The sequence below is a fragment of the Manis pentadactyla genome, chromosome 14, assembly GCF_030020395.1.
Source record: "Manis pentadactyla isolate mManPen7 chromosome 14, mManPen7.hap1, whole genome shotgun sequence".
Taxonomy (NCBI): Eukaryota; Metazoa; Chordata; class Mammalia; order Pholidota; family Manidae; genus Manis; species Manis pentadactyla.
Genome location: NC_080032.1, coordinates 72,138,253 through 72,159,342, shown reverse-complemented (window position 1 = coordinate 72,159,342; position 21,090 = coordinate 72,138,253). Strand labels below are relative to the sequence as shown.

General features: G+C 38.7%; 2 protein-coding genes across 5 annotated transcripts in view; one reads left to right on the top strand and one right to left on the bottom strand.

Moving 5' to 3' along the window:
- Positions 1-21,090, bottom strand: part of PDE6H (phosphodiesterase 6H) — a 162,016-nt gene that overhangs the window by 85,751 nt on the left and 55,175 nt on the right. The gene's annotated exons all lie outside the window — the stretch shown is intronic.
- On the top strand, positions 12,553-15,856 carry MGP (matrix Gla protein). The gene is made up of 4 exons (XM_036909224.2): positions 12,553-12,703; positions 14,126-14,158; positions 14,996-15,071; positions 15,493-15,856. The coding sequence occupies exons 1-4, from the start codon at positions 12,643-12,645 to the stop codon at positions 15,632-15,634; spliced, it is 312 nt and encodes a 103-aa protein (XP_036765119.1). The 5' UTR covers positions 12,553-12,642; the 3' UTR covers positions 15,635-15,856.

The following is a 21,090-nucleotide window of genomic DNA, read 5'->3' as shown; positions in this document are numbered from 1 at the left end:
GGAGTGAAAATGGGGGATGTCACTCTGCCCAATTTTTTTGTTTGTTCTGCCTGAAAGAGCAATAGAAGAAAGAACACAGGCTGGCTACAAAGGGACTTAGTAGATTTGATTTACACAGATTTTCTTCTAGTCAATCTATTACCTAAAGTCAAAAATCACTTTAAGAATGATTTAAATTTCCATTTAAGTATGTATCTTTGGGTTAGACACAGGTCCATCCACATATCCATCTCCGACTAAAGGATTTTCAAAAAGTGTATTTTCATTTCTCATGCCAACTTTAAAAGTTGCCAACTATTTTTAACTCTTAATATAAATGTTATCATTAAATTTAAATGTCTTAATTTAAATTTCTTTACTTAAATTTCTATTAAGTGACTCGCTGTTGTTTAAAGCTGTTGTGCTATTTTCCCTAAAACTGCTTATAAGTGTACTGAAACTACTACACAGTGCTTATGTACTATGACTTGCTGAGCAAAGCTATCATCCTCTCCCTTCCCTTTGTGTCTTGACAAATGTTAAACATACTCCCGCTCTGCTTCCATCTCACTAACAGAGACACCACTTCATACTTCTCATACTCGGTCTCATCAGTCCTGTCTTCAAGTCTCCTGTTTCTGCCAGACACCAATATATCCTTGAACTCCTATAAGTTACTTAGGTCCGTTTATTGCTGTTGTAAATTTCCTGAATATAGGTAGTAATACTGTTATGTTGGTGAACTGGAATAATGAAAGGGGAAGATAAGTATGTGGCCAGGTGTGGGGTGACCATAGAATAGATCTAAAAAGATTCCTTCCCTTCCAGCTGAGGCCATGGCACTGTGAGAAACTCCTCTTCACACCTCACCCAGAAGAAGCAGCCAGAGTCTGATGAGTAAATGGCCCACCTTTCCCAAACTCCTCTCTGGCCAAGACAGGAGAGACATAGAATCTATTTTCTATTTTGCTTCCAGTTGAAGCAGCATCTTGTAAATGGAGCCTAGATTTCCAGTTTTGCTTGGGGTCTAAGTAACCACAGAAATAGACTTTTGTAGACACTGTGAAGCCTGTATTCTTATACCAAACCAAAGTTAGTGTCATATGACAGTCTGCAAACATGAGTGTTCAGAGACTGGGATGAGACTTGGCGATTTCTGAAGTGAGTCAAAATGTTTTGGAGGGCAACATATTTGAGTTGGAACTTGTCTGGACAGAGAGTTTAGAGTGCAGAGTATACTGGATAGGGAAATAGGGGACTTGGATTCCAATTTCAAATTCATCCCTTTCTCTGATTTTAGAATTCTGGGCTTAAGTGATCATATACAAATCTATAATTCGTACTGACCTATGCTAAAGGACATTGAAGAAAACATCATTTTAAATATCATTATCTTTGTTTAATTTTATCTTTAGGTCTGGAATTGCAGACTCAAGGATCCCTGTAGACACAGTCATAGAATTCTTTAATAAGGTGTTAGAACCTTGAGGAATATTGCACGATCACATTAGTGGTTAAAATAATATTCTTTCAACTCAAATAGCCCTGTGTTAGAATCCTGCCTTTGCCATGTAGTTGCTGTGTGACCTTGCATAAAATACATAACCTCTCTGAGCCCCGCTTTTCTCATATATAGGATATAGGTAATTATACTTAGTTTGTAGAATTATGGTGAGAAGTAAATAGCACAATGAATAAAAAGTGATCATATTGCTGTCTAACTCCATACACAAAAGTAAACTCAAAATGTATCAAAGACCTGAATGTAAGTCATGAAACCATAAAACTCTTAGAAGAAAACACAGGCAAAAATCTCTTGAATATAAACATGAGCAACTTTTTCCTGAACACATCCTCTCAGGCAAGGGAAACAAAAGCAAAAATGAACAAATGGGACTACATCAAACTAAAAAGCTTCTGTACAGCAAAAGATACCATCAGTAGAACAAAAGGGCATCCTAGAGTATGGGAGAATATATTCATAAATGACATATCCGACAAGGGGTTAACATCCAACATATATAAAGAACTCACATGCCTCAACAACGAAAAAACAAATAACCAGATTAAAAAATAGGCAGAGGGACCAGATTCAAGATGGTAGCATGAGAGGTGAGACAGTGAACTCCTCCCAGAACCACATATATTAAGAAAATACAGTTACTACAACTAATCCTAAAAAAGCAACAGGAAATAAGGCTGCACTAGACTGCATACACGTGGAGAATAGAGCAGACCTCACAAAACAGGGTAACATACCAAAGCCTGATCTGGCAGGACCCAAGCCCTTCCCCTACCCGCTCACCAGTGGGATGAAGAGAAACGGAGTGGGGAGGGTGTGTAAGCCTAGGACTGCTGAACACGCAGCCCTGGAGATCTGCTATGGGAGCACAGACCTACATGGCATGGTGCTCTGGAGATTAGTAGGCTTAGAAAGATAAGATGACAGGTGGAATACTTGGAGAAACTGATATTCCAGCCATTTGTGGAGGACAGGGATCCACATCTGGCCACTCTGGGACAAAGGAAAGGCGGGTGTTCTGAGAGGCTTCCTAGCAGTGAGAGGGCTGCTGATGGGGCTGGGTTTGCATGGACATTGCTATACGGGAGAAGGGATAGGTGGACAAGGTTGTCTGGGTGCGCTCTGCCCAGCAGGTTGGGAACTTACAGAAGCTTCAGGCACTCCATCCCTATGGCTGGCTACTCAGCTCCGAGGACCCCCACTGTGATACACAGCCTGCGGTGCTCCCCTCCTGGTCTGCTGGCACCAGCTCACAAACTGGCAGTCCCTGCCCTGGTGTCAGGCCAGCCAGAGGGAGGCCCAACCTACGGTACCTACAGACACAAAGCACAGAGGCTTACACCTGTGTGCTGGCCCACTGGATCTGACAGTGGAGACAGGCAGTGCAGCCGGGAAGCAGGAAACAGCTCTTTCCTCCCCCCAGTCACCAGCACCACTCCCGTGTGACCCCCGACATCACTCCAGAGAACTGAGCAGCTCCAGAGACTAGAGCTTCTGGCACTAGAGGGTGACACATACAAATACAAAATGTTAAAGGAACCTAGTTCAAACAAAAAATCTCACAAATACCAGAAAAAGAGCCAAATGAAACTGAATTCACCAATCTTCCTGAAAGAGAGTTCAAAATAAAAATCATAAACATGCTTATGGAGGTACAGAAAAATATTCAAGAACTCAGGGACGAATTTAGAACAGAGATTCAATGATTAAGAAATTCCATATCTGAAATTAAACATACAATGGTGGGATTTAAAAGCAGATTAGATGAAGTTGAAGAGACAGTAAATGAAATAGAAATTAGAGAAGAGGAATACAAAGAAGCTGAGGCACAGAGAAAAAAAAGGATCTCTAAGAATGAAAGAATATTGAGAGAACTGTGTGACCAATCCAAACGGAATAATATTTGCATTATAAGGGTACCAGAAGAAGAAGAGAGAGAAAAAGGGATAAAAAATGTCCTTGAGGAGGTAACTGCTGAAAACTTCCCCAATCTTGGGAAGGAGATAGTCTCTCAGGCCATGGAGGTGCACAGATCTCCCAACACAAGGGACCCAAGGAAGACAACACCAAGACATATAATAATAAAAATGGCAAAGATCAAGGATAAGAATAGACTTTTAAAAGCAGCTAGAGAGAGAAAAAGATCACATACAAAGGAAACCCATGAGGCTATCATCAGACTTCTCAACAGAAACCTTACAGGCCAGAAGGGAGTGGCATGATGTATTTAATGCAATGAAACAGAAGGACCTTGAACCAAGAATACTCTACCCAGCATGGTTATCATTTAAATTTGAAGGAGGCATTCTGACAGATAAGCAAAAGCTGACAGAATTTACCCCCCACAAACCACCCCTACAGTGCATTCTGGAGGGACTGCTATAGATGGAAGTATTCCTAAGGCTAAATGGGAAATAAAACCACCACAATGTAAAACAATTAATTACTAAGCAGATGCAAAATCAAATCAACTACCCCCAAAGGTAAACAAGGAATGGACAAAGAGTACAGAATATGATACCTAATATATAAAGAATGGAGGAGGACGAAAAAGGAGGAAAAAAAAGAACCTTTAGGTTGTGTTTATAATAGCATACTAAGTGAGTTAAATTAGACTGTAAGATAGTAAGGGTATCTTTGGTAATCAAGAATCTAGAGCCTGCAATGGCAATAAGTACATATCTATCAGTAATCACCCTAAATGTAAATGGTCTGAATGCACCAATCAAAAGACATAGAGTCACTGAATGGAAAAAACAAGACCCATCTATATGCTACCTACAAGAGACTCATTTCAAACCCAAAGACATACACAGACTGAAAGTAAAGGGATGGAAAAAGATATTTCATGCAACTAATAGGGAGAAAAAAGCAGGAGTTGCAGTACTTGTATCAGACAAAATAGACTTCAAAACAAAGAAAGTAACAAGAGATAAAGAAGGACACTATATAATGATAAAGAGGTCAGTTCAACAAGAGGATATAACCATTATAAATATCAATGCACCTAACACAGGATCACCTACACATGTAAAACAAATACTAACAGAATTAAAAGGGGAAATAGAATGCAATCATTCATTTTAGGAGACTTCAACACACCACTCACTCCAAAGGACAGATCAACCAGAAAGAAAATAAGTAAGGAGAAAGAGGCACTGAACAATGTATTAGAACAGATGGACCTAACGGACATCTACAGAACACTCCATCCAAAAGCAACAGGATACACATTCTTCTCAAGTGCACATGGAACATTCTCAAGAATAGATCATATACTAGGCCACAAAAAGAGGCTCAGTAAATTCAAAAACATTGAAATTGTACCAACAAGCTCTCAGACCACAAAGGCATGAAACTATAAATAAATTACACAAAGAAAATGAAAAAGCCCACAAACACATGGAGGCTTAATAACATGCTCCTAAATAATCAATGGCTCAATAACCAAATAAAAACAGAGATAAAGCAATATATGGAGACAAATGATAACAATGATTCAACACCGCAACATCTGTGGGACACAGCAAAGGCCGTGCTATGAGGGAAGTATATTGCAATACAGGCCTACCTGAGGAAAGGAGAACAACCCAAAATGAACAGTCTAAACTCAGAATTAACAAAGCTAGAAAAAGAAGAACAAATGAGGCCCAAAGTCAGTAAGAGGAGGGACATAATAAAGATGCGAGCATAAATAAATAAATAAAATAGAAAAGAATAAAACAATAGAATCAATGAAAGCAGGAGCTGATTCTTCAAGAAAATAAACAAAATAGATAAACCCCTAGCCAGATGTATCAAGAAAAAATGAGAGTCTATGCACATAAACAGAATCAAGAAATGAGAAAGGAAAAAACACTACCAACACCACAGAAATACAAAGAATTATGAGAGAATACTATGAAAAATTATATGCTAACAAACTGGATAACTTAGAAGAAATGGACAACTTTCTAGAAAAATATAACCTTTGAAGGCTGACCCAGGAAGAAACCGAAAATCTGAATAGACCAATTACCAGCAAGGAAATTGAATTGGTAATCAAAAAACTACCTAAGAACAAAACTCCTGAACCAGATGGTTTCACTGTTGAATTTTATCAAACACTTATTGAAGACTTAATACCCATTCTCCTTAAAGTTTTCCAAAAAGTAGAAGAGGAGGGAATACTCTCAAACTCATTCTACAAGTCTAGCACCACTCTAATACCAAAACCAGGCAAAGACACCACAAAAAAAGAAAATTACAGACCAATATCCCTGATGAACATAGATGCAAATGTACTCAACAAAATATTAGCAAACTGAATTCAAAAATACATCAAAATGACCATCCATCATGATCAAGTAGTATTTATTCCAGGGATGCAAAGATGGTACAACATTCAAAAATCCATCAACATCATCCATGACATCAACAAAAAGACAGACAAAAATCACATGATTATCTCCAGAGATGCCGAGAAAGCATTTGACAAAATTCAACAGCCATTCATGATAAAAACTCTCAACAAAATGGGTATAGAGGGCAAGTACCTCAACATAATAAAGGTCATGTATGACAAACCCACAGCCAACATTATACTTAACAGCAAGAAGCTGAAAGCTTTTCCTTTAAGATCAAAACAAGACAAGGATGCCCACTCCCCCCACTTTTATTCAACATAGTTCTGGAGGTGGTAGCCATGGCAATCAGACAACACAAAAAAATAAAAAGCATCCAGATTGGCAAGGAAGAAGTTAAACTGTCCCTGTTTGCAGATGTCATAATATTGTACATAAAAAACTCTAAAGAATCCACTCCAAAACTCCTAAATCTAATATCTGAATTCAGCAAAGTTGCAGGATACAAAATTAATACACAGAAATCTGTTGCATTCCTATACATTAATGATGAACTAGTAGAAAGAGAAATCAGGAAAACAATTCCATTCACAATTGCATCAAAAAGAGTAAAATACCTAGGAATAAACCTAACTAAGGAAGTGCAAGACCTGTACTCTGAAAACTACAAGACATTCATGAGAGAAATTAAAGAAGATACCAATAAATGGAAACACATCCCATGGTCATGGATAGGAAGAATTAATATTGTCAAAATGGCCATCCTGCTTAAAGCAATCTACAGATTTAATGCAATCCCTATCAAAATACCAACAGCATTCTTCAAGAACTAAAGAAAAATCATTCTAAAATGCATATGAAACCACAAAAGACCCCAAATAGCCAAAGCAATCCTGAGAAGGAAGAATAAAGCAGGGGTAATTATGCTCCCCGACTTCAAGTTCTACTACAAAGCCACAGTAATCAAGACAATTTGGTAATGGCACATGAACAGACCCACAGACCAGTGGAACAGTTTAGAGAGCCCAGATATAAACCCAAGCATATATGGTCAATTAAAACATGATAAAGGAGCCATGGATATACACTGGGGGAAATGACAGCCTCTTCAACAACTGGTGTTGACCAAACTGGACAGCTCCATGCAAGAGAATGAAACTCGATTATTGTCTAACTCCATACACAAAAGTAAACTCAAAATGGATCAACGACCTGAATGTAAGTCATGAAACCCTAAAACTCTTAGAAGAAAACATAGACAAAAACCTCTTGAATATAAAAACATGAGCAATTTTTTCCTGAACACATCTATGCAGGCAAGGGTAACAAAAGCAAAAAAATGAACAAATGGGACTACATCAAACTAAAAAGTTTCTGTACAGCAACGGACATTATCAGTAGAACAAAAACGCACCCTACAGTATGGGAGAATATATTTGTAAATGACATGTCTGATAAAGGGTTAACATCCAAAATTTATATAGAACTCCAGTGCCTAAAAACCTAAAAAGCGAATAACCTGATTAAAAAATGGGCAGAAGATATGAACAGACACTTCTCCAAAGAAGAAATTCAGATGGCCAACAGGCACATGAAAAGATGCTCCATATCACTAATTATCAGGGAAATGCAAATTAAAACTACAATGAGATATCACCGCACACCAGTTAGGATAGTCAACATAGAAAAGACTAGAAACAAGTGCTGGCGAGGGTGCGGAGAAAGGGGAACCCTCCTACACTGCTGCTGGGAATGTAAAATAGTTCAACCATTGTGGAAAGCAGTATGGAGGTTCCTCAAAAAACAAAAATAGAAATACCATTTGACCCAGGAATTCTACTCCTAGGAATTTACCCTAAGAATGCAGGATCCCAGTTTCAAAAAGACATATGCACCCCTATGTTTATTGCAGCACTATTTACAATAGCCAAGAAATGGAAGCAACCTAAGTGTCCATCAGTAGATGAATGGATAAAGAAGATGTGGTACATATACACAATGGAATATTATTCAGCCATAGAAGAAAACAAATCCTACCATTTGCAACAACATGGATGGAGCTAGAGGGTATTATGCTCAGTGAAATAAGCCAGGTGGAGAAAGACAAGTACCAAATTATTTCACTCATCTGTGGAACATAAGAACAAAGCAAAAACTGAAGGAACAAAACAGCAGCAGAATCACAGAACCCAAGAATGGACTGTTACCAAAGACTGGGGAGGGTGGGTGGGTGGGAAGGGAGGAAAAAGGAGATAGAGGGGCATTATGATTGGCACACATGGTGTTATGGGGTCATGAGGAAGACAGTTTAGCACAGAGAAGACAAGTAGTGACTCTGGCATCTTACTGCACTGATGGACAGTGACTGCAGTGGGGTGTTGGGGGGACTTGATAATATGGGTAAATACAGTAACCACAATGTTTTTCATGTGAAACCTTCATAAGAGTGTATATCAATGAAACCTTAATCAAAAATTAAATTAAATTAAAAAGTGATTATCATAATACCTAGTGTATAGCAAACAGTTGATATATGATAACATTACTGGGATAGTTGTATAATTATTATTTTATATCTGTTATCTTATTTAAAAGATGAAGCTATTAATGGAAAGGAAAAGAGTAGAGGAAATATATGGGAAGAAAAGAAAAATTACAGGTCTTCCCAACCAGGAACCCAGTTTATTTACCATCTAGTCTTCTCCACCTTTCCCCAAAAGTTTCTGCCCAGGATTCATTCGATGTTCCTCCCATATGTGAGTTCAACAAATACTCATTTTCACTTAGTTTAGTTAAGACAAATTCAGAAAAGGACTGAGAGATTTGGTGCTTGGAAAGTTATGTCAATTAAGAAATCTGAGATGTAAATCCATTAAAAAGGCTTCCTTTAAAGGAACAGAATCAAGAGGTCAACACCATCCCATGGAGCTGGCTAGATTTCTGTTTCTCCTTTCTCTGCCCTTTGATGTCCTAGAAAGTGAATTCTGTTTTTATTTTCATGGCTGCTGCTTCCTAACTCTTCTTTCTTTTGCCTTTTTTCCTTTACTGGCAACAGTCAGTGTTTGGGTGCTGCCAGTAAAATAATAGCATGAACTCATAAAACCAGCATTCTGTAAATAAAGCTGAACCTCATAGAAGAGAAAAAAAAAAAGTTTAACTGGTGCCAGGAAAATTTCTCAGAAATAAAATGCCCAGCAGTCTGAAAAAGAGAAGGATAAGCAAGGACAGAAAGAGGAGGGGGTAGAATTGGTGGGAAAAAACATTTAACTGTACTATCACTCTGACATTATTTTAGTCACAGAAATACTATAGAAAATGGATAACTCTTTTTGTATATCCTCCAGCAGATACTTTCCTGAGAAGCTTCTCCCCATGTGATTCCTGACAGCTTTACCAACCTTTCCTCCCTTCCATTCTGTCCCTGAATTGAGAATTATCTGAGCTTGTCATCAGTGCTTTTTGCAATGTTCTGCAAACAAAAGTGTCCTGAGTTCCCATAAAAAGGTCAGTCTACTGAGAAAGCTATCATTTGGTCTTCTGTAGGGTCATCTGGGTACCTAACAAATTTTTAAAGAAGAGGAGCCCCTCATTACATTTGTGATCTAAGAACACACTTCTTCATGAGAGCAGGGCACATATCTGTATTTTTCTCCTCTATTTCCATTTTAGAGTTGGCACAAAGTAGATGCTCAATACATGTTAGATGAATTGATGGTTGGATGGATGGATGAAAGAACTAGAACCACGAGGCTACTTCTGGCCCTAGAAGGTGGGGTCATGCCTCTCTTTTCCTCCTGAGAGTAGGTGGAATAGGAGATCTCATGCTGCTCTATGGCTTCTGTAGCCTGATTATATCACACTGCCAATCTTACATGAGGAGATTCCCATACAATCTAAAAAAACTAGCAATCATATCACCCATACCTTTCTTGACATTTCTGTGAGTGTTTTTGAATATTCTCTCCACTAAAGAATACTCCTCTTTGGTCAGGGAGAAATGTCTATATGAATGTTGGAGCTTCACATGGTCAAGTCTTTACAAGGTATCTCAATTAAGAAAACACAAACTAGCAACCAACATTAATTAAGAACAATTTCAATATTTTCTAACAATTCTCAAGCAATCTTTGAACATCTCAAATAATCCTATTTGTAACCAAAGCAACTCTTATTTCTGTCTTCGCATATCTCATGTCCTATGACTGCCTCAAAGCTTTTCTCTTCTACAACTCAGTCTCTACTTAAAACTCTCCCATGCAGCAAATCCTAATTACAAGGCTCTTCTCGTTCCTCCCCCTCCCCCTTCACTTTTTTTTCTCCCACCATTTTTTTCTCTTCTCTCTTATCTTTGATGAGTTCATCTTGGCCCTTTCCAATACAAAGCCCCCATCAAGTTAGTCCAAATTGTCTTCAAAAAAACACACAACTGGAGTTGGCACACACAAAATTGTGTTTGAGATGGAGAGTGATATGGGAGAAGAGGAGAAAAGCTCTGACTTCTCATACATGTTAATAATTTTTATGAATAATATATAAATGGGATTTACCAGAGAAGAACCCAGGAATAGTTGGAAAACAATGGAAGGAGGAGATGAGTGACTGGTGAGAGACAGTTCCACCAGAAAGTGTTAGTCTTACAAAAAGCAAGGTGATAAAGAGAAATGCTTAAATGATTAGGAAACCCAGTGATGAAAACAACTTGTGAAAAAAAGGGGAAGCTTAAGTGGGAAAGAGAAGTGCAAGATTTTCAAGTTTGGATTCACAGAGTATAAAGATAAACAATTGTGATGTCAGAAGGCTGAAAGAGAACAGCTGCCATTTGAACTTGGGAGTCAGAGACATCTGGAACCTGGTTGGAAAAGACAGTTAATGTACATTACAAAGTATATGTTTGTAGCTGGAAAAGAGAGAAATCTCTTTAATTCGGGAGATGGGGTGGGAGCTGGGGGCAAAGAGCCTAGTCATTTTAGGGGGGAAACATTAGAACTAAACTTATTTCATATCATATTAATGGGAAGTCAGTGACTAAGTTACAGACATGTGAAATGCTGTATAAACAAGCCATAGCTGGCCTGTTCCCCCAAAACCACACAATGTAGTAAACTGCCTTTTGCAAATACAGTGATTTGGATGATTTATCATGGAAAAAAGGCACAGAAGCCAACACTGAGAGCAAGTTTGTGGTTTATGGAGGGGAACACACCAACCTCATGAAGGGAATTCATGATGGTTGATTCTATCAAGGATGAATATACATTGTCTTCTTTTAGGGTCTCTTTCAGATTTTATCACAAAGAACATATCTTTATATTCTTTTAATTTAATTTTAATTAATATGAAAAAATCTGGAGGGAAAACCTGAATTTTGCTGGCCCCTAGAATTCATTATTTCTTCAGATGACAACTGAGCTGTTTCCTTTAACAGTAAATCCTTTAGCATTTATAAAAGTCCTTCATAGGACAAGGTTGGGAAGGAAATAAAACAAATAAAAAGAATGAGGCATATGGCTCCATCTAGTTATTCACCACTGCTCCTTGAAATAAATCATTATTGAAAGGGATACCCACCCACTCACATCCCAGCCTTTTGCTGCTCCAGCCCGAGTCAGAGGTCCCGCCACTTTAGCTCTTCTACAGTCCACTGCTCTGTGACTCAAATCTATTTGTCTGCCAAGAGGACTCTGGGGTACCCAGGCAACAGAGATGCATCTGATAGAAAAGGTTTTCTGATTGTTCGAGAAACAGAAGAAAAAAAGAGTGCTTTGCCTACAAGATAACCAGAGGCGCAAAATTGCTGGCCTCCTCCTTCAGGTACAGGGGGTGCAGTCGATGTGTGAATGTAAGAACCTCTGCTCAAGGATATATGATAAGTCAAGAGCAAGCGAAGAGCAGGTAGCTATTACCTGCCTCCTCAGGGACATATCTTGCTTGTCTCTAGATTGCCCACAGCACCTAGCAGGTAGCCTGCCTCTCATCTGCCACTCACTAAAAGCATACTGAAGTAGTTAATTACCAAGACAATGCCTTCAGAAAGTATGAGATGGGTACCCTTATACCTGCGGCATTTTGGGTCAGTGATATCCAGCCTAAGAGAGCATTAGGGCACAGGTTTGGACTCACATCACAAAACTGGATGGTCAAGTGACAATGGAGCCAGTTAAGGAAGCAGAACCTGATGGGGCCACTGGGCATCTCCACCCTGTGGAGCACTTGGAAAAATGCAAAAGTGCCCATTGCCAGACAAATGCCTGCCTGGTCCAGGACTGACCGCTCAGCCTGACTGGGAAAAGAAGTCGGAATTAGAACCTGCAAACAAGTGAAGTCCTTCCTTGCCAGAACCTCTTGTCCATCCATCAGGGGGGCGGGCAGAACACTACAGCTCTGTCTGAGGGCCAAACCTGAAAGGCCCACAGTCCGGGCCAGAAGGGTAGATCAGAGAGGCGAACACATGTTTGCGGTAACTCCCTTCTCCGTGGACCTTGCCCAGGTCCGGCCCCAAACATAGGGTGGCCGTAGCTTCTGTACCAGGGCAGCATCCTGTTGTAGCATGGTCAGGTCCAGGAGGGAGAGAGAGCTGCCCACCCAGAGCACACAATATCTGGAAGGAAGGAATATTTGGGAAAAGTCCCAGTGCTGGTATAGGCCAACAGGTCCCCACCTTCCCGGTTCCCTCCCACTGGCTCCTCCCTTTTCAGCTGCTCTAGTTCTTATAAAAACCCCACAGTCTTTCACTGACAGCCTGCAGGAGCCTTCCTCCCCCTGCTGCCGCACAAGACCCGACAGGACCCCAGAGAGACCATGAGGACCCTGCTCCTGCTCTCCGTTCTGGCTGCCTTGGCGCTGGCTGCTTTGTGTTATGGTGAGCAACCTTTCTCCTGCCATGTCTCCGGGTCTTCTCTCCTGCCTCCGACCACTGGACTTCAGTTTTCCCTCTTCCCTCTCCTGCCTCTTCTTCCCACTTTCTGTTATAATCTTAAAGTACCATTACTTTAACATTTTCCAAGCCCCAAGGACACTAATCTGTTCCACTCAGTCTAATTTTTGTCCTAAATATCCAGTTCTTGTGTGCAAGTAAACAGGCAAGCCTTTTCTAGGTAAGTCACCAGAAACCTGGAAACATCACTATTTCAGAAGATGTCAAACTCTTAGCCCCTGAGTTCTCTCATCTTTAAGGATGTTTTACACTTTGTTAACAATTTGTTAAGGGTATTAGTTGAATCAGTTGCCTTTAAGAACATCTGTTCACATGATGTCTTAATATAGCCTTCTCTAGGGACAGGACAATATTGTGAACTTCCTACATTTGTTTCATGAATTAATTTAAAAATGATGTTTTATATTTAAAGAATCTCAGAAAAAATCAGATTTCATGATGTCTACAGTCAAAGGATAAATTTTGCCTGGTTTCTATATGTCATTACATATGTCTATGTCTGTTCAAAGTTTATGAAGGGAAATCTGAAGCAAAGTTATTTAGATCATTCCATCTTATGCTTCAATTATATGGATACTTAAGATGTTTTTAAGCCTAAATTGTATTACCCCTCATATGTATTGTGCATCTTACTTGAAATTATTCACAAGATTTCTGTGTCAGAGGTTTGGTTTCTTCACCTCCTTTTTAACTCTTCAAACAAAAGCACTTGCTTATAAACACAAGCCCAAGTGACCTTCTGTGCTCAGAAGAGTGGTAGAAAGCAGCAAACTTTTGCTCTGGCTTCATCTGAGTTCTTCCTCTGACCTGGCATTATGCCCAGTGTGAGTTCTCAGCTGCAGCCAGCGGTTTCTGCAGCTGCCAATTTAACATAGGATCTTAAGAAGCTTTCGGAACCTGTTAGAAACCTGTCTTGGTAAAACCCAGCTGAATATCTGCATCTGCCCAGCCTGCCGGGAGGTACCTGGGTGTTTTCTAGACCCTTCTGTCCGTTTCTCGACCCTGCTCTCAGACAGGTCTCAAATTAATCAGAGAAGGCTCTCTGGAGACTTGTATGCTGCACTTAAATTGTCTTACTTCACTAGCCTGAAGACCTCACAGCCCTTGGGAAATTTTAGCTAGGATTGTGGCTACTGTAACTCCTTCAGCATCAGAAAAACTGAAGTGATACTCATAGTAAGGACAGAGCTAGAGAAAGAACTCCCAAATCCTAACTGCCAGAACTCTGTAATAACCACACTGCTGAAAATATTTCTCACATCTTTTTAACTCTTCTCTTCCTTCTCCCTTACAATTAGACTACTGCCGTGTGTGATAAATAACAATACAATGTTTTTCTAATTCCAGAATCTCATGAAAGCATGGAATCCTATGAAATTAGTAAGTGTGAATATTTGACTTGCTTGTTTAAATCTCATGTATTAGAGAATCTCTCTCTATTCTTAGACAAAATAGTAATACAGGGAGGTAATACAGGGAGGAAAAAGAGGACCTCTTTTGATAAACTTAATTCAAAAATCAAATGACTATAAAAATTGCCAAATGACTGATTTTTACAGCTTGAAGTTGTATAATATGGCATTTAAACTGCGTTCAACATACTTAGGGGCCATAAAACCGCATTTGGAAATTTTAAGTTGGCTTGCCTCAACCACAGTTGGAAAACGAGGAGGAATGGTGAATGGAAAGTAGGGAATCGGAGGCTGAGTCAGCTGGGAGACCACAATCGTCAACATTATGCTGAATGCTTTTGAATATCTGGACTTACGAAGACGGAGTAATAGGAAGAAATAACATATTCATTTCATTCTTAATTTGTTCATTATTTTATTATGTTTACACTGCCCATTTATTTGTAATCTAAAGTTATGCTTTACAAGTTTTCAGGACAGAGAGAATTTCTCCTCGCAGGAATTAAAAACACACTGAGTAGGAATACCAAAATTGAAAAAGGCAAAGGGATTGGCCAAAGGCAAAATAAACAAGCAAAAATCATGTGGCCTACATGACATGTCTCTAAGAAACATAGGCTGGTGTCTTTTGGTTGGGCAGTTTATGAAATCTGCTTTGTCTTTCCCTTTGATTTTTGCAGATCTCTAGTTACATAAAATGCATGAATTAATGAGCTTGCCAATATGTTTGTGTCAGGGAATATTCATGGCAATATTTTCAACTACTGTTTCCCTAAATCTGCAATTACTTATTTTCTGTTTTAAGGTCCCTTCATTAATAGGAGAAATGCTAACACCTTCATGTCACCCCAGCAGAGATGGAGAGCTAAAGCCCAAGAGAGGTGGGTAACAACACTTAATGGTGGGGAGGGCATTTTTTTCCAGGGTAGCATCCCGGACCTGAATGGAGTGAGAAATAGGTTTCTAAACAGTCATATGTGTGGTTTTTATTGTATCCCCAAATCAAAGAATTTTAAAACAATGTACGAGAAACAATTCAATTTCCCCAAATTTCTGGATTTTGTGAAAGACCCAGAAGGGAGCAGGAGGGAGGGAAAGAACAGAAAGAAAATTTCTATTTATATTAAAAGAAAAAAACTTTTCCCTGTTCCTCCTTTCCTTCCTGTTTCTTCAAATATCTCTTAATATTGAAGGATGAATGGGATATCTCTCAATATTTCCTTACTCTTTTTTTTCTTCTTCTTTTTCTTAACTCCAGTCTCTTTATGCTTCTCAACTGGGTCTCTTTTTTCCATCTTCTAGAATCCGAGAACGCACCAAGCCTGCCTATGAGATCACTCGGGAAGCCTGTGATGACTTCAAACTCTGTGAACGCTATGCCATGGTTTATGGATACAATGCTGCCTACAACCGCTATTTCCGACAGCGCAGGGGAACCAAATGAGATTGGAGAAAGTCTCTCTCCAGAGCCTCCGCCTGGTTTCATATTCCCTTGCAATAGCATTGCTGAGCTATATCATATAAATTACTTCTTAAATGTTCTCTCTGCCCCTCCTTCCTGCCCCCAGATTGTTAAATAATCAAAGTGCAGTGTAGTAAACAGAAGTCAAGGGGGAGTTAACAATGTGTGATTACTACATAATAAACTTCTGATTGGATACTTTCATTTTGTGAGTCTGATTTCTCCTGGGAAAATGCTGAGATATTTCAATCGCAGCCCATGTATGTTAATCATGTTCTGGTGTTGATCAGAAGCATAACTGCACAGAGAATAAGCCTTGGGAGATTCTCACTCAGCCATGATTTGTCTAGACTCTCTCTACCTTGGGGTCAGTGAATGATTGCCACCCATTACGTGTTTCCAAGATTTTGAATCACAGATGATTAATCATGATTTTCCTGCTCCCAAACTTTAAATGGCCCCTAAATTCTTTCCCTATGAATTCCAGACTCTATCCTGGTTCATCACCTTCACCTGATGGTTATTTACTAAGATGCCACAGTTTTGACTCTTACTTGGGCCAAGAAAATATGTTTGCTTTCACAGTCACCAGAGATTTTTAAATGGATGATTGTGGAATCATGCAGACAAGACACTAGGGCTTGCTTAAGCCTGGTTGCAAATGAGGAAATGAGGCTCCAAATCTCCTGCTTGGTAGGTAGGGTCAAAGCCAAGGACTTCTTGACCCCAATTCAGACCTTGTTTTCTGCCATGAGAGCTTGTTTATAACCATCTTTTACATCCTTTCCTTCTGTAGGCCCACTGCCTTCAGCTCTTCAGTGGAATACCTTTCTCCTCCTTCAAAACCCAGCTCAAAATTCAAGTCCTTTGTGAATCTGTGATTAAATCTACCCAGCTCCTATCACACAGGTCTAGCCTTTCTAGAAAATACATAAAGAGTCAAGTACAATAAGACATTCAACTCATGTTTTGATTAAAGTTTCTTTCTATGTGTATTTTCTTTTCTAACATAGCAAATTCTTTGAGAGCAGGCACTGTAACTACAATTCCTTTTTTCTCTCTATAGCCCTGGTATTATGTCCTGTCACAAAGGGTATTCAGTGAAAGCTAAAGAACAGACTGGCTAGTCATGTCTGGAAGCCATCAACCAATTCTGGAACTGTTAGATTCATCCTAATAATGTGTTAATAATGTGTATTGTATAAGTTAAAATATCACATATTTATATAACAATGTGTTTTATAATTTCTAAACCCTTTTCACATGTAGTAAGTCATTAGATCTTACAACAATCCAGAAGATAGGTAATATTTACTAGATGATAAAAGTGAGAATAATACATGCAACTTTCTGAAGACACTATAGTAAATGCAATGGTGTGCCACTCAGACTGAGGCATTATTCCCCTGGCCACCAGATATACTGGCATCTGATGGTTCCCAGCTAAGGACTTGAGTGCAACTCTCTACCTATCTCTAGAGCTCTCTTTTGTGTGCTTCTCTGTCCTCTCTGGTAATCTTCCCTGTGATTGCTGGCCATGTCTCTAGACTCCCAACTCTGTCTCCTCAATTTTGGAAGGCCATAAGGCTTTGCCAGGGTTCCATTTTCTGTCCCATGGCCTGAAAATTCTTCAAGAAATTGGGGCATTTATAGGGCACACCTCATTTGTTTCCCATCCCTTAGGCATCAGTAGTAATCCAAAAGAAGGCAAAAAATAGAGGAAAAGAGAACAAAAAACAGAAGCAACAAATGGAAAAAGAAAATGGCAAGATGACTGACTAAAAATTAGCTATCTCAATAATCACTATATAGTAAGTGGTCTGAACAGTCCAGCATTTACCTCTACATATGTTATAGATCCTATGGTACATTTTTATTATTTTTGCTTTAAACAGTCAATTATTTTTTAGAAGGCTTAGACAATACAGAAAATATCTCATACATTTACCCGTGTAGTTTCCCTTTCCAAAATGCTTCATTCTTTTGTGAGTATCCAGATTTCCATCTGACGACATCTTTCTGCCTGAAGGACTTTCTTTAACATTTCTCATAGTGTAGGTCTGTTGGATTCTTTAAGCTTTGAAAGTCTGCCTTCATATTTGAAATATATTTTCACTGGATAGCAAATGCTATGTTACCAGTGATTTCTTTTAATGCTTTTAAGATGTTCTATTGCCTTCTAGCTTGCATTGTTTCTGTTATAAAATCCATTGTCATTCTTATCTTTATTCCTCTGTATGTACTGTGTCTTTCATCTCTGGCTGTTTCCAAGGTTTTTGTCTTTATCATTGGTTTTAACCAAATTGATTATGATGTACCTTTGTGTGGTTTTCCTTTTTAAACTTGTTTGGGGTTTATTGAGCTTCTTGGGATGCACAAAATTTAGATTTTTCAGTAATTATTTCTTCAAATATTTTCCATTCCTCATCTCTCTTATCCTTTGGAGACTAATGACATGCACATTTGGTCGCCTGAAATTGTTCCATAGCTCCCTGATTTATTTTATTTTTACAAGTGGTTTTTCCTCTGTGTGCCATTTTTGATCATGTCTTTTAATGTGACTACAAATCTACCAACTTTATCTTCAGCAAGATCTAGTTTACTGTTAATCTTATCCAGTGTATTCTTCATCTTAGACTTTATACTTCTCATCTCTAGAAGTTTAATTTGGGCATTGTCATATTTTCCATGACTCAACTTTTTAAAATATTGGATACCATTATGATAACCATTTTAATGTCCTTCTTTGTTAATTACAATTTCTTTTCACTTCCAGGTTGGTTTTGTTTGATTATTCTACTCATTAGGGAATTATAATTTCCCACTTCTTTGAATTTCTAGTAATCTGTTATTTGATGCTAGACATTGCAAATTTTACCTGTTTGTGTGCTGAATATTCCTGCATATTTCTGTAGGTATACTCTTGAGCCTTTGTTCTAGGATAAAGTTATATCACTTGGAAAAATATTGATCCTTTTAGGTCTTGCATTTAAGATAGGACCAATGCAGTACTTAGTCTAGGGCCAATTATTTCCCCTACACTGAGGCAAGATCTTCTGAGTACTGCACCCAGTGTCCCATGACTGGGTGGTAGGAATAGGCAATAACCCCAGCCCTGAGTCAATGCCAGCCACTGTTCCCTTTTAGATGATTATTTCCCATTATATATGCCAATCAGTTCTTTGCTACATATATGAGGAGTGCCCTCTATGGATATCAAGAGATCCCTCTCTCTGTAGCTCTCTCCTTTCCAGCATTTTGCCATGTAAACTATAACCAACATATTCTCCAAGGACTTTCAACTCCATCTCAACTCAAAATATCCACTGGATTCCATCTTGCTTCCTCCCCACCCTGAGCCATGGCCTGGAAACTCTCTTAAGACAATAAGCTGGGGCAGTCACAGGACTTTTTCTCCCATCTCTTAGAGATCACCATCCTTCATTGTTCTTTCATTGTTGGTGTCTGGTATCTTGAAAATCATTGTTTCATATATATTGTCTGCTTTTTGTTTCTAAGAGAGGGTAAATCCCATCCCAGACACACCATATTAGTTAGAATCCCATTAATAGAAAGGACTACTTTGAATGGTCATCCCAGCCTAGGAGTTTCCCCATAAAATTAGCTGAGGCATTGACTGCAATTGCATAAGAATTCAAACGCTCACTCTGCCTAGTCCTACTTCCCTCATCCACCTCATGTGCTCAGGAGTGCTTCCAAATAAACCAACTGTACACAAGTCTTCAAGTCTTAGAGTCTGTTTCCCAAGAATAGATCTATGACAGTCACTCAGATGGCAAATAGAAGAAAAGCTCTAAAAAGAAGACAAGCGTCTTCTAGCTCCAGACCTCTTGTATTATCCTTTACACAACACTAGATTCATAGTTTTTGGGCTGCGAAAGAGTTCAACAATAACCTAATTCAACCCCTTCATTTTACACAGACTAATTTGAGATCATAGAGACCAAATGACTGTTGTTCCAAAGGCAGGTAATACTATTCTTTGGAAAAATTCACTTGTAGTGACCTCATAAAATCTAATTCCTCAAGCCAATTTATTTAAAAGGTTACACACAAATGTTCCATGTATTTGTTCCAACCTCCCATTGTATATGGTCCTACTTTCTAATCTGATGAAGTTATTGTTATCCACTTCAGTCACAATTTTATTTATCCACGTTCTCAGTTCAATTTCTTTTTTGATAAACTCTGGTTTTTTAGAGCCAAGACATATATAGTGATAGGTCACATGTCTAATTTTCTTCCCTTTCACAATCTTGGTAAGACCTTTCATGGAATAGAACATCCTGGAAACCAAGAAGTATTTAAACACAGGTGGAATGCTCTGTTCCCCAACAAAGCAATTTAGCATTTTGGCATAATATTTGAGAATATGGAATTTGGAACTAGACCTCCCTGCTCCACCACTTAAAGCTGTGAAGTTTTTAGACAAGAAATTGATCTCACTGGGCCTCAGTTTCCTTATTTGTAAAATAAGATGATTCTAGTATTTATCCTAGAGTTATTGTAAATATGAAATAAATGAATACATGTAAAGTGCACAAAACAGTACCTGGCATGAGTAAGTGCTTAATAAATGTTAGCAAATTCCACAGTTATTTTTATTGTACTATTATGATCATTGAAATGTACTATGGATATTAAGAAATGGCGAGACAATTCCTCTTTGGGGATTCCCACTCATACCTTGAAAGCAGCCAGCAAGACCAAGAACTGTTGACAGCAGCGGTCAGATTATATGCACTCTACGTTCCTCTCTTCTCCACCATGTCATATCTCATATCTGCCTATGCTGAGGAAGCATGCAGTTTCAGAAGACTAGGACAGGGAAGTTCATTTTGGTTTAAGGAAAATTCATGATCTGAGCTTTCATGATCAGCTGTTTCTGGTATTTGTGTGGCCATATTTTGATGTAGTCATAAAAGTATCCATATTAGAAGGGAGTTAAAGTTATATGCTTAATTAGTAGCAGTAGTATATTCAAGCACTATTTTCATCACTACATCTACATTTTCAGTAAGGGAAATCTGCAATTAAACTGTTTTTCTCTGTATGAATTTTTGAGTACCTTGATTATCCATCATCATTAGTAGCCTTTCTTTCAATTCCTCAATCCTAATGCTTCTGGACTCATGATAAAACAGAACTCTAATGAGAGTAAATCCTATCCTGAACTCATTTGGATTTGAAACCTGGCACCCTAGATTGCCTGTTTCTCTCTTTGTGAACTAGGGTTCTTTTTCATCCTAGATGGCCTTCCTCTGGAACACAGACATCGTTACCTCTCTAACAATTGTCAGATATGTCTTCTGCCATGCCTCATTCATCAGTAGGAATCCCTGGCAATTGATGTTAAACCAGAAAAAAAAAAAAAAAAGAATGGCACACCTTTATCCAGGATGTGTTATATACTCCAA

Bases quoted from the DNA above. Each gene is read 5' to 3' on its own strand.
- MGP (XM_036909224.2), top strand. From the start codon at position 12,643: ATGAGGACCCTGCTCCTGCTCTCCGTTCTGGCTGCCTTGGCGCTGGCT. The intron at 12,704-14,125 runs GTGAGCAACCTT...TTCTAATTCCAG, and splicing joins GCTGGCTGCTTTGTGTTATG to AATCTCATGAAAGCATGGAA. The intron at 15,072-15,492 runs GTGGGTAACAAC...TCCATCTTCTAG, and splicing joins AGAGCTAAAGCCCAAGAGAG to AATCCGAGAACGCACCAAGC.